Below are 15472 nucleotides of genomic sequence, written 5' to 3' on the forward strand. Positions count from 1 at the left end.
GGCGTCTGCAAGATGGGAGGGATCTCTCCGCTTCCAGTTGCCGGTTCTGTGTTGGTTTTTACAATAAAATGCAAACAGATCCCGCTAAAATTAGTCGATGGTGATTATGCTCTGTGCAGATGATGCCTGTTTTCTCAACTAGTACTTGCGTCATGAGTTTGCGGTTGTGATGGGCTACATAGTGTTAGTGAATGGCTCCATTATTTTAGGGTATTCAACGTACATTTTTCCCGCAGAATTGGCACATCCTCTCTGGACAGGTAAAACTAAACGACGTTGGTACCGTCTTCCTTCTTTGGGTTCAGGCTACAGTAGTATTGTTCCTAATTGTGAGAGAATCGGTCAAAATAAGTTTGCAGTGGACGCGTAAGTTAACCCGGTCGAGGGGGCTTTGGGCATTATTCTTCTCTTAATTATGTTGGTGATCGCCTTTTCTCTTCTTCAAATCACCCTTTATAGTCGGTTCGATAAATTACGATATTTTTTTATCGTCGTCACCTTATATACATATATACATATATATATATATATATATATATATATATATATATATATATATATATATATATATATATATATATATATCCAGCTCTATATATGATTCTGGCATATGCACTACGTTACCACATGGCTGGAAGTTACGTGGTTCTGAAAACCGCATTGACTGTTTTTAAATATAAATAAAACTTGCAAAGTTGCATTAACACCTTAATGAACAATTATTTCTTCAAAGCTATGAAATTAACCTACATTAAGCCAAGGTTCTCGAACATCACAGAAATTAAATATTTCATCTCTTGTCGAAAATACATCACAGAAATGTTGCTAGGAGAAATTATACAATAAATATTAATAATAATCTCATAAATTGTACTTTTAAAGAATCCACATAAATAGACTCTGTTTTGATCACTGGAAGAAAACCTTCAGTCAACCGACAACACTGAGGTTTCAATTTGAAAAATGCAACTTGTCAGCATATCTTCTTTTGAAGCTCCCAGTCAACGGGTGAAGCGATGGATCAATAACAACCACGCTGAAGGTGAGCCACGAGCTCGGATGGGATGCCCAATGCACTTTTGCCGAAGGACAGGAAATCGAAATCATGACGCCAAAAGGACACAAAGCCGAACAGACACAAAGCCAAACGGACATAAAACCGAACAGACAAAAATAAAGAAAAAAAAAACACGAAGTTTAAAGACCAATTCACCAATCTGGCACTTAAGCTTTACTGAAGTAGTTAGCTCTTGACAAGCTACCAATTCACCACTTAGTTAGATGTTTCTCAAAACAAAAAATTTTCAAACATGTACGAAAAACATTTTACCCATGGAATTCAGCGCATGGTGGCAAAAAGCTCCTTCTTAATGGATACACATAATTTATTGATAAAAAAAAGTTAAGGAAACCACATACTGGAGGTGTGAGAAACGAAAAGTGTGTAGTTCAAGAATTAGAACCATAAATGATACCGAACAAGGCAATGCTTCAAATCATTCACATCCTCCGGATGATGCTCAAAATAGTGTTTTAAAACCTTTGGATACTATGAAACTAGAGCCGAACAGATAGAAGAGGTGACAAGCAGTATAACTAAGAATGTCACGGAAGAATTGCCTTTAAACATTGCTGGTTCTCTGCCTCAGAGAGAGAAGCTTGGACGGATGGTGAGGCAAACAAGAAATGTTACCGAGAGTGAAGACACTGAACAAAACACCAAATGGAGAAAACTTTTCAGCTCTATGAAACTTTTTACCGCTGTTACCATATTTTAACAGAAAAGAATTTGAAATTACTATCTAGTAAAAAGACATGGCACATGTGACTCTGCTCTTCTCGGAAAACAGCTGTATATATTTTGAGAGCAAACCCTTGCCATTAGTATACTGAACTGCAAATAACAAAGAAGAGAAAACGTATGAAGAAAGTTTGATTTTTTGAAAAACAAAGGCGTTCAGGATCCAGATTCAATAACAATAGACCTTGAACGGCCAACAATAAATAACATTAAAAAAAGCTTTCCTAATACATCAATGAGAGGTTGATTCTTTCATTTTGGCCAATGTTTATGGCTAAATATCCAGTCTTGTGAACTGCTACAATGGCACGTTGAACCAGACAATGCCCTTTTCATTGAGCAGTTACAAGCACTTGTCTTTGTCCTTCCCACAGATGTGCATGAGTTATTTGACCAATTAGTGAATTCCATAACTGCTGAAACTGATAACTTATCACAAGATTTTCTAGTATATTTTGACAGTGCGTGGTTGGGAATAACCCAGTGAAGGCGTCGAAGGAGTCCCATTTTTGGCGTTGATTTATGGTCTGTCCACACTCGAGTTCATGATAATTTGCCGAGAACAAACAATTCTCTCGAAGGTTGATATCAGGCTTTTGAAAAGAGACTCAATGTGATTCGTCCTACAATCACCAAACTACAAAAAGTTATTAGAAATGAGCGGCATCCAATGAAATTTTAATGGAGCAGGCATCTAGGGATTGACATACCATGGTCTAACAAGAAATACGATACCATTAACGACAGAATAAAAACTATTTGCAATTCTTATAATAAAGAAGAAGGGTTAAAGTTTCTGCAAGCTTTAGCTAACAACTTTTAAATAATCTTCTAATAACTTTATTATTACCTGTATTACATTGTAAATCCAATAAAAAAATATATATTAAAACATTGCTTTATTTATGTATTTTTTACATTTTAGTCTGTCAAATGCAAATTTTTTTTAAAATAAACGTCTGATAACTTTATTTATGTAAATCCAATAGAGAAACCCATTGAAAGTTGCGTTATTTTTACCTGTATATACGTGTTTCACTTCCTTCCAGTTTTATGTCCTTTTCAGCATAATAAACTTTAAATTACATATCCGTTCGACGTTATGGATTTCGACCTCTTGTCCATTCGGCTTTATGTCCTTTCGGCCAAGGGCAAAAGACCTTGCTTTCGGCATCATGGGTTTGACTTCCTCTCCTTCGGCAAAAAGCGAGGACACTCAAGAAACTAAAAGCACGGGCTCTTACAGATTATTTTCTTTTCCAAAATTTCTGTATATTTGTGTTTTACTCCTAACTCACAACAAAGTGGTCTTAACATTCTCCATTAAACTCAAATTGTTTTCAGCACGAGTTTGCTATTAATTAAAAACATGTTTAAACTCCGTATTTCAGACCAATACAATTACGATGTAAATTAAGGTGGACCAAAATATAATCGTAGATATGCAACAAAAGAAAAATCAGTCTGCATTACAGATGGTAAGACTTGAATTACCTCATCTTCCCCAGTGTCTGTCTGTCTGTCTGTCTGTCTGTCTGTCTGTCTGTCTCTGTCTGTCTGTCTGTCTGTCTGTCTGTCTGTCTGTCTCACAACATGGGGAAGGTTTTCCTAATAAAAATAGTAATACGCATTACCATGTGACAAATGGCCAGTGCTGCATGATCATTGAACTTAGAAGAGTAATTATTCGTTAAATTAATTTTCGTTTTAGCCATGAAGCATACTTTTTCCGACTGCTTGTTTAGTGATTAGTGTTTTTCCATTCATGTTTAGAATAAACATTAGTTTGTGTTTTTCCATTCCCGCAGCCTACACCTCACAGCGTCAAGTAACCATAAAAATAACTTGGGTCTGGAACTGGTGAAAAAAAAAACCGGGTGATAATGCCAGCAGTGATGCTAAAATACTCTTAAGACATAGGCCAATAGTTGGAGAAATAAATTCATTAACAAAAAAAAAAAGCATATTTAGCCTGACCATTAACTGGGGATAGATACTAGACGTCCACATTTAAGTCGACTTACACATCCTAACCTAACTTAATCTCACCTAGGAAGGCCTCTTCTTCCCAGTGTAAAAGAAAATACTCAAAAAAAAAACTTTTCGTCATCTACCACGGAAGTGGCAATGTCAACTAAGGTGCCACACTGCTTCTGATGAATTTCAATCTTGAATTTTTTCTTAATACGAGAAAACCAGGGTAAATGCGGAATTTTCATTTACTGCGTTTTACTTGTCTGAAATCGCCTCATGACACTAACTCGATGAAACAGAAATGCCAACCACGCATGCACTTGCACCAATATTGTTCAAAACGTACTAACGTCTGAACGGGATTAACGTTAAATGAAGACGAGAACCCGTTTTGTATCTTACATTTTTTAATACAGTTACTATACATAATTTAGCTATGGCGAATATTAGATTTAATAAATAATAACCAAACTATGTCTAAGAGGTGCAACGAAAACCGAAAGCCATTACCATTAGACAAGATATCCAGTCTAAGCTCAGTCAATTATATTATTGAACAAAACTAATATGGTTCAAGTATCAAGAAAGGGAAAAGAACCGTAGGCAAAAGTAACACTTTAAGAAACAACAGACTTGAAAATAACCTTGACACACCTCAAAATGCCAGAGGAAATAGAAGTGTGCGATCGTAGAAGAGATAATAGAAAAACAGCTGAATAAAACCTCTTTTCTGCAAATGAACACTAAAAGCTTGCTGTCAGAGAATTAATTCCATACTCTGATCATTCCCGCAATATCAGTAACCCTAAACAATAAACACCACAATCAAGTGGATAGATCTCCAATTATTAATATTATTATTATTCAGAAGATGAACCCTGTTCATGTGGAACAACCTACAGGGGCCATTGACTTGAAATTCAAGCTTCCAAAGAATATGGTGCTCATTAGGAAAAAGTAAGAGGAGGTAAAGGGAAATATAGAAAGAGATTCGCTTATTAAAAAGAAAAAATAAATCAGTAAATAGACAAAAATGTATTAAAATGCAAGGAGAATAGTATTGGGGTAGTAATATATTGCATCTTCTCTTGAACTTTTGAAGTTCCAATTACACGATATCCTCTGGGAGGCTGTTCCACAGTCCGACGGTGTGAGGAATCAAGGACCTCTGGAACTGAGAAGTTCTGCAATGAGGCACATTTTCTGCATACTGGTGATGCTGTTCAGCAAATCTGGTTGTTCTCGGCAGCTGGAAAAGAGGATCAGGGATCAATTGAGAATGTGAAACATCTCTATTAAGATACAATTATGAAAAATTGACAAACAAGAGACCATCCGTCGAGGGTCCAAGTCATAACTGCAAATACAGGAAACAGAAACCTACCACCACGAACCACTCTATCTAAAAAGAGATAAATCTCTTGCAGAAGCAGACATCCACACCAGAGAACAATAATCTAGTAAAGAAAGGACAAATGACCTAAAACAAGTTGCACTGATTGTAGGCTCCCCGGCTAGGGCCCTCCAGGCAGAAGCCACCAGAAACGTCAAACCAAGACCGACCACGAGGCCCGACCTCTGACACGCGGTCAACAGAAACACAGGCCAGGGACAAACTGTATTCTTGACAGACGCAGTCACCTGTGCATAAAAATGCAACTATGTACAAATGTAAAGACATTTCAGCTTTCCAACAATATGTATAATATTGCCTTCCATGGCATATACAAGGAAATAGTTAAATCTTTTCATGTGTGAGAAAGCCCACTGTCTCCCAGACGTATGCCCTTCTTGTTCTCAGTTTAGATCTTACTTTTCCACTTGCGGATGTTAATGACATGTTTGAGTTTTGATTAATAAAACGGTTTTATGTAATAAGACCGCCACCCCCCTCCCCCACCCGCGGTTAGTGTAATCCCTACACTGTTTCGGCAGTTTCATGGCTTTATCACTCGCCATTAGCAGCTGTTTTTGGATTATCCTCGATGGTTGGAACTGTCTGTCGCCGTAAGAAAGAAGATACCATGACTCGACATAGGAAGAAACGACTGCTGCCTTCTGGTTACTTTATGGACGAAGCTCGCCCTCCAGCTTCGAAGAAGAGATCTGGTAGCAACCAGGCAACACTTGAACAACCAACCCACCCACCTTCTCCTTTGCCCTCCACCTCCTCCTCCTCCTCTTTCTTGCAAACCTCTCCTTGTCCTCCGACGTCCTTGGAACCTCGTCCTCCTCCTCCTCCCCTTTCTCACCCCCTCCCCTCAACTGTTACCCCTCCCTCCTGCAGTCTCCGATGCTAATGAGTACCCTCCATTGCTGAAGTTTTGAGCACTTCCTGCTGAAGGATGGACCTCATATGCTGCAGTAGTGGCTTTTCAAAAGAACAAACCTGGCATAAATATCTCTGCACGGCCAAATCACTGAGGAGAATTCAGTTACTTCAAGAGACCAAGCTGTAGTTGACCTTCCGAAGGCCAGCACGGAATTCCAGCTACTAAATCCCAATGAGAAATTAAATAAGACTGTTATCTGCAACTAACCAACAGAGCTCCCACTGGACCCTCTTCTGGAGCTCCCTCATATTGTGAACGTCGAGAGGTGTTTAACCAAACACAAAGCACCTTCATGGAAGATCCTTACCACCTTCAGAGGACCAGTCCCAAGTCAAGTATGGCTTAGGATATGGGGATACTTCACCACAGAGGAATACACGCCAGAGCCTCTCAGGTGCTACAGATGCCAATGTTATGGTCATGACCAGGACCGCTGCAGGGGTCCTGCAATCTGCGCCATCTGTAGCAAGAAACACGAGACAAAGTTATGTCTGGACAAATTAAAAAAAGGGTAACCTACAACACCAAAGTGCCCCAACTGTTCTGAACGCCATCATGCGTGGTTTAAAAGATGCAGTGCCCGACTTTCCTGCATTGCACAGCTGAAAGGAAGAAACAATCAAGCAAGACCAACTCCTACACCAGCATCGGCACCCAGACCAATGACACCCACAGAGCAACTAGTCAAAACAACCAAACAAGTGGTGGAAGCAGCGCCTGTTTTGTGTCACAAGAAAGGGACTCAGACTGAGCAGCCAGCACCCTCAACCACTCCCCTCAACCCACACCAAACCCTAAACCTCAAGCCTCCTCACTTCTTCCTCAACCTATTCCCAACCCGGATCCTGAACCCTCAAGCCTCAAGGTCGCCTCTTCAACCAGCAGATCAAGAGCCTAACATGGCAATCACTCATTGAGATCCCCATGACATCATTGTTTAGCCACACGTGTACCGCCTGCTGGAGATACAACATGGATAAATTTGGGAGCAGTGTGATCAGAGAAACTTGCAACCAACATGGTCTTTCCATCTCTGAGGAGCTCTCCAAGTACATCGATATTTTAATAATTTTGACTGATAATTGTCCTGTTTCTTCCACTAAAACCTTTCCTTTCCCCTTTTCCGGCTGCCTCACGTCTAACGACCGAATTTTTCCCCTATCTCTCTAACTACCGCTTCTAGAACTTGGAATTCTTTCGTATTCCTCCATTGATCCCTAGCCCTAAATAATCGATACTACTTCCTTTTCTCTCGCTCAAAGTAAGTAAAAAACGGTATTAAAACTCCGCAGATTTTCTATTGTTTCCGATATTTCTCCTACAATAAATATTTCGTCTTTCCTTACTGGCTATCTACCACTTGCCAGGACTCGCTACTATTGTTCTTTCTCTCCTACTGATGGGTGCCTTAGGGCTCAAAGAGGTTTGTAACCTCGCCTGTTAACATTTCATTTCACACCATTTCACTAGCATATCCATAATTCATAATAAAAGAATTCATGTACATATCCTTAATTCACCTGCTCATCAAAAAATGACTTATGGGCTGCTCTATGAGCAGCTTAATCTAAAACAACAACAACAGATTAATAAATTAGTATTTACCCAGTCTGTATATCACTCAATTCCCTGCCTCTACACTGGTGACCCCAAAAGATGACCGACACCTGCCAGCACCAGCCCATCCAGCGACAACGCCACAGCAGCAAGCATCCACCTACTGCCCTTCACACAACCCACATCAATGACATTAGAATACAGTGTCTATTGTAACTAGTACCAGAAATGTCAAGAAATATGATAAAAGGCAATTACAATAAGTTCGCTGAATAGAACCAGTTCCAAATCCCCTTATTACTCCTGGCCCTCGCCATTAAGCCCATATACATTTCAGGGTCCCCTAATTTCGACTTCAGATACTGAAAATATATTGGTTAAGGTTAAAAAAACACTGGGGCAAATGGCCACTAGGGCCAATAATCCAAGATGGCGGCCGGAAATGGGATATTATATATTAACTTTAATTCAGACCAGCACATATGGATGAAATGAAGTGTCATGTGTATTCTGACTCGTTTTGACAGATACAAATGATTTTCAAAACTATTTTTTTATATTATACGCTAAATTACCTGGTAATTAAAAGAAAACTCATAATAAATATATGTATTTTGCATCTGTATTGAATAATTCCATAACTAAAGAAGCAATCCCACCAGACAACTTTCCATAAGTAAAATGATAATGTGCATCGCAATATATCCCCATTGAGCCATCAATACATCAAAATCATGGACTCATGCAACATGGGAACATTCCTTCAATTGAGACTGATAAGAAATTTATGAAAGTGAGTGTTTCATATGTTCAAGCAGTTAGTTTGAGAGACATTTTTGTTATAGTAACTCAAACACTACTGCGGCGTGTTTGCATGAACAGCACATTGAAGTGCATGGCCCACCCATCCAAACAATGTACATATATTGTCAGGGGGTGGTTTCAAACAATTCTGGGGAAGAAGAATTCCATCTTGATTCCTCCAACAATAGTTGCATGGTTCGAGAGCACAAGGTGCCTCATCACACAAGGTGAGTGCATTTCGTATCTCATAAAAGGCCCTTTTCTAATGCCCCCGTATAACACTTGATGCTGGTGGCAATTCATTCAGGTCCATCACAGAATTTTGATGCAGCTCTACTCTCAGCTGATCAAATGAAGTGGATGTTCATTTCCTTCTGGTCCCAGCCCACACACGCACAAGATATTGCTCAGTGAGATAAAGTTCTTTCTAAGCAAGGATGGCTGATTATTCAAATCCAGATAGGTCTGGTAGTGGCTGGATAACTATATCAGAGTGCTTTGTCCCGACTTTGCTGAGAGCGTCATTTCCTGTCAATATATGTACTTTAATTAGAACTCGACAGGTTTTATCTCCTAGTTTTGGGTGAAGGGTGTGAAGTGGAACAATTCTTCGATTTTTGCCAGCTCCAAACTGAACCCAGAGCCCCAGTAATCCACTATCTTTAAACACAATGATGTACCGCAACAGTACAACAACAGTATCAGTATCACTGGCTCTTTTACATCCCTGTTTAGCTGCCCATTGTACATGAGGAGTGGTACGGCAATCAGCCTCCTCCTGGTTGTTCAATTGGTAGATCACTAGCCCATCCTCCTGATGACCAGTCTGTTTCTAGAAAGTCTTACATGTTTTTAGTACACCTGTGACCAATGTTGTGATAATCCATTCTGTAAGGATGTTTTCCTGTGACCATGGTGTACAGAGTTGTAAGCAATCTGAAAGTGACAGTTGATTTGTGCTTGCCTATTATTGAGAAAATATTCTTCTTCTTGGTCACCAAACATTTGAGCATTACTTTCATAATCACATTCTACATCCTCTTCCTCAGATACAATTTTCATTGTTTCAGTCTTTGCCAAGAGTGATTTGGATATGTCGTATAATGCTGCATAAAATGTCAACCAACCATCAGGTACTGGGATGTTTCTCCATGCATTTTTAAGCTCATTTGAATCACAAATCTTATCATCAAGTTCGTGATCAACCTGTCTTGCACTTTTGTTTAAGGAATCCCCAATTTGTTTGAGCACGTCAAGATTCTTAACCTTTGCAGCTAGATCTGCAGCAGTAATGTGCGAAGAGGAAAACAGCTTGGAATCACTTTTTCAAGGATTGGGAGCAAATTGAATTTTCTCACCATAATGATCAACAAGAAGTTTTCTAACATCTCAATTATATATCTGAAAATCTAGTGTGTCATCTACATCACACATACTCATTTGTATGTCTGAAGCAATGAAGCCATACCCACGATGTAAGAGAGGGTCGATGTATTCTAATGTTTTTACAAGAAAATCTTGTTTAACTAAAGTAATAGATTTGAAGTTTCATCGAGAGAACTACTGCAGCATTGTGTCTCTAGTTCATATCTTCTAATGTAGCATCTAAGACAGACCTTGTGGCAATAAATATCTACATCAAAAATGTCATTTATACAATTTAACTCAGCAGCCCTACAATACACTTCATTTTTGAAATGTCTAGTAGCGATAAAAAATGTTTCAGCTACATTTTGCACTAATTCGAAACTTGTCTCTCAAAATTACTTGTTTAACTTTAACCCTTTCACTACCACATACAGTACACTTGATTAGTTTAGGGTCTTTCTTCTGACTGGGTTTTTCCCTTGGACTAACATCACTGCGATGTAACATGCTAGAAGATGTTTCATTTTCAGCTTCACATGAAGTTTCTGCATCACTGGTTAAAGTTTTTACATCATCTTCTGTTTGTTTAATTTCTTAATCTGTGTGTGTGTACCTCTTGAAACATTTGTTGTTGTTGTGATAAACATAAGATAAAGCTCCCTCCTCCGCTCTTTTCAGTCTTTTAGTAACAATCTCATTTCTTATATCCCAGCCTTGGATGGATGTTAGTTTTTTTTTTTTTGTCATGCTTCTGGCATATAATGCATTTGAAAGCATTAAATTCATTTGAGGTATTTTTCGTCAACAGTATCCCTTGTTGGCGTTCTTGTTGAGAATATATCGGAGACTTACTGTAAAGTTTCCCAGTGATAAAGAAACAAAATATAGTATCATAAAGCACAGATAAACTTTGTGTTTGCATGATTAAATCCATTTACTACAAGAGCAAATATTTAAGTTGGTAACTCCAACCTCTAAACACGTAAATATCCATTATATACCCGACGTGTGCTTGAGATCAGTGTTGCCAAAATATTCATATATCTGTAACTTCTGCTGAGAAAATTACTTAAGAAATCTATTCCTTGTGCAGAAATGAGTAAAAACAGGCATATCAAAGTGTTCTGCTGTGAACGGTAGTAGGTGCCAAATTTAGTATACAGCATATCCCATTTCCGGCCGCCATCTTGGATTTCTCCCCTAGCAGCCATTCGCCCCAGTTTTGGAAAAAGCACCTGTTATTTTATTTAACCCGTAACCAATATATTTTCAATATCTGAAGTCAAAATTAGGGGACCTTGAAATATATACGGGCTTAATGACCAGGGTCTGGACTATATAGCATTACATAAAGAATAACGACAACGATCTTCTTGTCCAAATTATACTGAATGAAAACTTTATAGAGAGCTTTCAAAACTAGTTCAACTTTATTACCAAAATCTAAGCACTTTAAAAACAGAACTTCCTACGTAAGACTAGGAAATTAAAAGCGGCAAAAAAATTGATTAAAGGCTGTTTCAGCATATGCAACGGGTCATTTGAAGACTAAACATTCTGAAGGCCTGTCAAATAATTGGCTGGCCTCCTGGAATAAAAGTCGTCTGGAAGAGACATGAAAGAAAATCTCCAATGAAAGTCTCAGTTCTTAATGTGGACAGATCTGGAAATAAAAAAAAGAGGAAGAAAACTTCTGTTCGTAAATACGGGTAAAATGTCACATTGCAATAGGTCAAACAACGACGACACCCAGACAAAAATCCGAAATTTCTTTGGTAGGACAATATTATTTTCCCACAAGACAGATTCATTTTGATTCCAAGACCGAAAAAGAATAAAAGAAAAGCGTCAGGAAAAGTTGGACATCACTCACAAAGGTGGCAGAGAGAGAGTGAGAGAGAAGAGAGAGAGAGAGAGAAAAATAAAAATCTCAGCAGTTTCCTCATGGTAATATTTCACGATAAATTCTACTCTTCACTGAGCTCCAAATGTGACCAAATGTTCTGAAACTGGTCCAGACATGACTCAATGGCTGTCTGGAAACTTATTGCCCGGTAATTTTATTCTACAATGGAGTTTCCCAAACTAGAAGTTTTCCTAACAACTGTAATAATTCTAGACATTAAAAAGTTTTCGTTCTTGTTTTTTAAGCTGAAGAACTTGAGACTTCAGCCTCACTGTTACCTTTCTTTAATACAAAAAAAACTATATGTTCCACATGATGGAAAGTATTCAGGGTATGTGATAAAACATGGAATGGTTGTTTATTAAACAAACATCGTACTTGGAGGAGCCTGTTTCCATCCGCGCCCGTGTGTGTGTGTGTGTGTGTGTGTGTGTGTTAATACGATGTCTTAAGAATGACTGAACAGAATTGGATGAAACTTGAAAGAAATATTCACTGTGATAACATCTCGAGAAGACTGGCATTTGGCAGATATTGGCTCACAGTGAATGATTAGTTACCACGTAAACCTTATCCATTGCAAAATATAGGCGAATCCTGCAGTTTAAATACTTCGTATCCAATGACATGCTGGTAGCGTTCTTTCCATACTATGTGTTTATTGCCCAAATGAAGTAGAATTAGTCATTGCTACAAGAACATTAATTTACCACTGAATGTCTTGGTGGATCTGTGAATGTTGTATGTCCGCATGAATATTACCTAAATAAGAATTAGTGTTCTAACATAGTTAACATCTCTCTCTCTCTCTCTCTCTCTCTCTCTCTCTCTCTCTCTCTCTCTCTCTCTCTCTCTCCCAAAACCATAATTTCAAGATTAAAAGATTACAACCAAAGCTGTAATAAAAAAGAAATTATATTAGACATAACATACGTTATACTGTGGAAGAGTGTGTTCTTGAGATTGCTTTTGTGTTTGAGTTCATAAGCATTATCTTCATTTGAACCTGGTAGAAAATAAAATAAAAAAAATATCACTGGAAAAGAAATCAGACAGAACTTAATGAGAAATTAACCTAAATGGAAATTATCTTAAGGGAAATAAACCCGGTGGTAGATAAACTTCATGGGAAGTGAACCAAACTGGAAAAGAACCCAAGGTGAACAAGAGTCAACATAACAGGAAATGAATCTAGGAAAATTAATATCCTAAAAAAGGAACCGAAAGGCATAAATTTCGTCCGGGGCCAGGGAACAACGCCCTTCGACACGGGAATCGGGCAACAAAGAGTCCGGATTTTCTTCCCAGACATTCGTTGTTTTTGTACTGTTGTCTCGAATATATTAATGATGATGTAGATATTTTTTGGAACGTAGGCAAGAAATTAAACTATCCTGATAGCTTACACTAAGTTAATTTGGCATTTAATGACAGTATTACATTAACAATAAGCATTGATAAAAAACAAAGCTGACAATACCAGAGCATATGTATATCAAATCCCATGTAATTCAAGTCACAAAGTCTGCGTCTATCAGAGTGGTAAATCACTGGAGAAGAGAAATGAACAGCATAAGAAATGTTGGAGATATGCACAAAATAACATTGAGTGGAGTTTTTGCTCATGATAGCGACTTACTTTTGATCCATTTGTTTCAAAAGAAGTGAAAAATCTACAGATTTTAAAGTGCAGCTAAGCTCATGTGCTGTACTTTTACCCTAGCATATGTATGTGAATTTATTCTACTAAGTACAGACAAAACATAGCAAATCTTCGTTATGGTGTATATATATATATATATATATATATATATATATATATATATATATATATATATATATATATATATATATATATATATATATATATATATATATAATATATACATACATATACACATATGTATATGTGTGTGTGTGTGTATGTAAGTACTCGTATGTATGTATGTACGTATGTATAATTTCATTGCCAAACCCAAATCTGCCGGCTCCAGTGAGAACAAATGAATAATAGAAATGTAAAAGCTAAATCAAGCAATGCAGTATAGAATATTTCATGTAAGCATGCATGTGCAATAGATATGTATTATTGAGTTCAAGGAGAAAATAGTGCCATCTGGAATCGACAAAAGAATCTAATGTAGAAATTCCACTGCAACAAAGGAGCATTTTTGTACTATACCATAACATATTGAGTACAAAATAGTAACACTAAAGCTGCCAATATATCACTGAGTCACTTGTAAATCATAGCGGGTCCTACGAAAACTGAAGTGCTGTAATTTGCTCTTTGAGAATATGTGACGACACTCAAAAAATAACGAATGCTTGAAAATACACTTGATATTTTTGTTTCAACTCCTAGTGATCTTGGGAAAACAAGTTTACAGAAGTGCAAATTTCTAATGTCAAAAAATGTCTTGCATAATGCACTTAAAACAAATATAAAAAGTTTTGTATCTCATACTTTAATGTAAATAAGTCTTAAATGACAGACAAATGTATTATTGGTAAAGTTATCAATCCCAAAGAAGAGAAATCAACTAAAAACGACTCTCACAAAGCTAAGAAATCTTGTCTGACCGGTGGTCTTCAACAATGAAGAAACCGCATTGTGCTATTCCTCAAACTCTCACGGGACCGCCCCCCCACCCCCAACCCCAAAAAATCAGACGGTCGCAGAAGAGTTTAACTGTAATTTATGCTTTTCTATGTGAAAAGAATGATAAACAGAAACAGCAAACCATTCTCACACTTCCGGAAATTGTACTATTTCAGACATATAAGAGAGAATCCAAACACTTCACGACTCAAGAAGTTGAGGAGCTTCAGCTGACTTTCAGCGTCCAAAGTCTGACAGTCAAAACTAATTCGAGTGAAATGGAACAAACGCCAGATTTTGCGTCAAGGCTCGTCACGTACAGAGTTTACAATGGATGAAAAATCAATGGATGAAAAATCAAAGGAAATACATTTGCTATTCTATACTCCTGCAACCGTCCGAGTAATACATTGAAACCATTCATATTAGTTTCCAGTGTTCATTCCAAAGTACAATATTCTCTATTCTTTGCTCTCTCTCTCTCTCTCTCTCTCTCTCTCTCTCTCTCTCTCTCTCTCTCTCTCTCTCTCTCTCTCTGGCAAAGGAGCTGAGGCGAAAACTGACCTCTTCTGAGTCATCACTTGTCTAACACACACAGCAATTATGTTACCTGTGCTTTCTTTAAATCGGATGAAATCGATGCTTTCTGTTGCAGTAATTAAAGAAGAAACAGACATTTTCCATTGTAAATAGCAATGAAATGGTCTCGGTCATGCCCTCCTTATCCGAGGAAGAATAATTTGTGATTAGTAGATTTCAGTACATTATGTAAGTAAATGAAAGGTAGATCATATCAAATTTCATCATCTCTGATTTGGGCATAACATGACTAGTAATCAGATCTATGGTTCTTAGACTTCTTAAGTAATGTTAAGCTTTGGATATTCTTAAGGAAAGGTTATGTAAAACAAGTTATAGGAAAAATTATAATCAAATTTTTTTACCACTCTTCTCAATATGAATTTTGATTTGACTAGACCAACATCTCTTCCATCAATGACCCCCATACTGCTAACTTCAAACGAATCTTCGCAATTAAAGTTTTAATTCGCACAAATAATTTGGCCCATATTTTATCATAAACGTTTTCTCGTTGGTAATATTCTGATTGGGCATATACCGAGTTA

General features: G+C 37.6%; 1 protein-coding gene across 1 annotated transcript; it reads left to right on the top strand.

The window, feature by feature from the left end:
- The first annotated feature begins 5799 nt into the window (after window positions 1–5799).
- Window positions 5800–7025, top strand: LOC136841933 (proteoglycan 4-like). The gene is made up of 3 exons (XM_067109347.1): window positions 5800–6061; window positions 6425–6570; window positions 6711–7025. Exons 1-3 carry the CDS (start codon window positions 5800–5802, stop codon window positions 7023–7025), a joined length of 723 nt encoding a protein of 240 aa, XP_066965448.1.
- The last annotated feature ends 8447 nt before the right edge of the window (window positions 7026–15472 follow it).

The sequence above is a fragment of the Macrobrachium rosenbergii genome, chromosome 9 (assembly GCF_040412425.1).
Source record: "Macrobrachium rosenbergii isolate ZJJX-2024 chromosome 9, ASM4041242v1, whole genome shotgun sequence".
NCBI lineage: Eukaryota > Metazoa > Arthropoda > Malacostraca > Decapoda > Palaemonidae > Macrobrachium > Macrobrachium rosenbergii.

Excerpts from the sequence above, each read along its gene's own strand:
- LOC136841933 (XM_067109347.1), top strand. The coding sequence starts at position 5,800 with ATGACTCGACATAGGAAGAAACGACTGCTGCCTTCTGGTTACTTTATG. Across the intron at positions 6,062-6,424 it reads TGTTACCCCTCCCTCCTGCA|AGGACCAGTCCCAAGTCAAG; the intron begins GTCTCCGATGCT and ends TACCACCTTCAG. Across the intron at positions 6,571-6,710 it reads TCCTGCAATCTGCGCCATCT|CTGAAAGGAAGAAACAATCA; the intron begins GTAGCAAGAAAC and ends TGCATTGCACAG.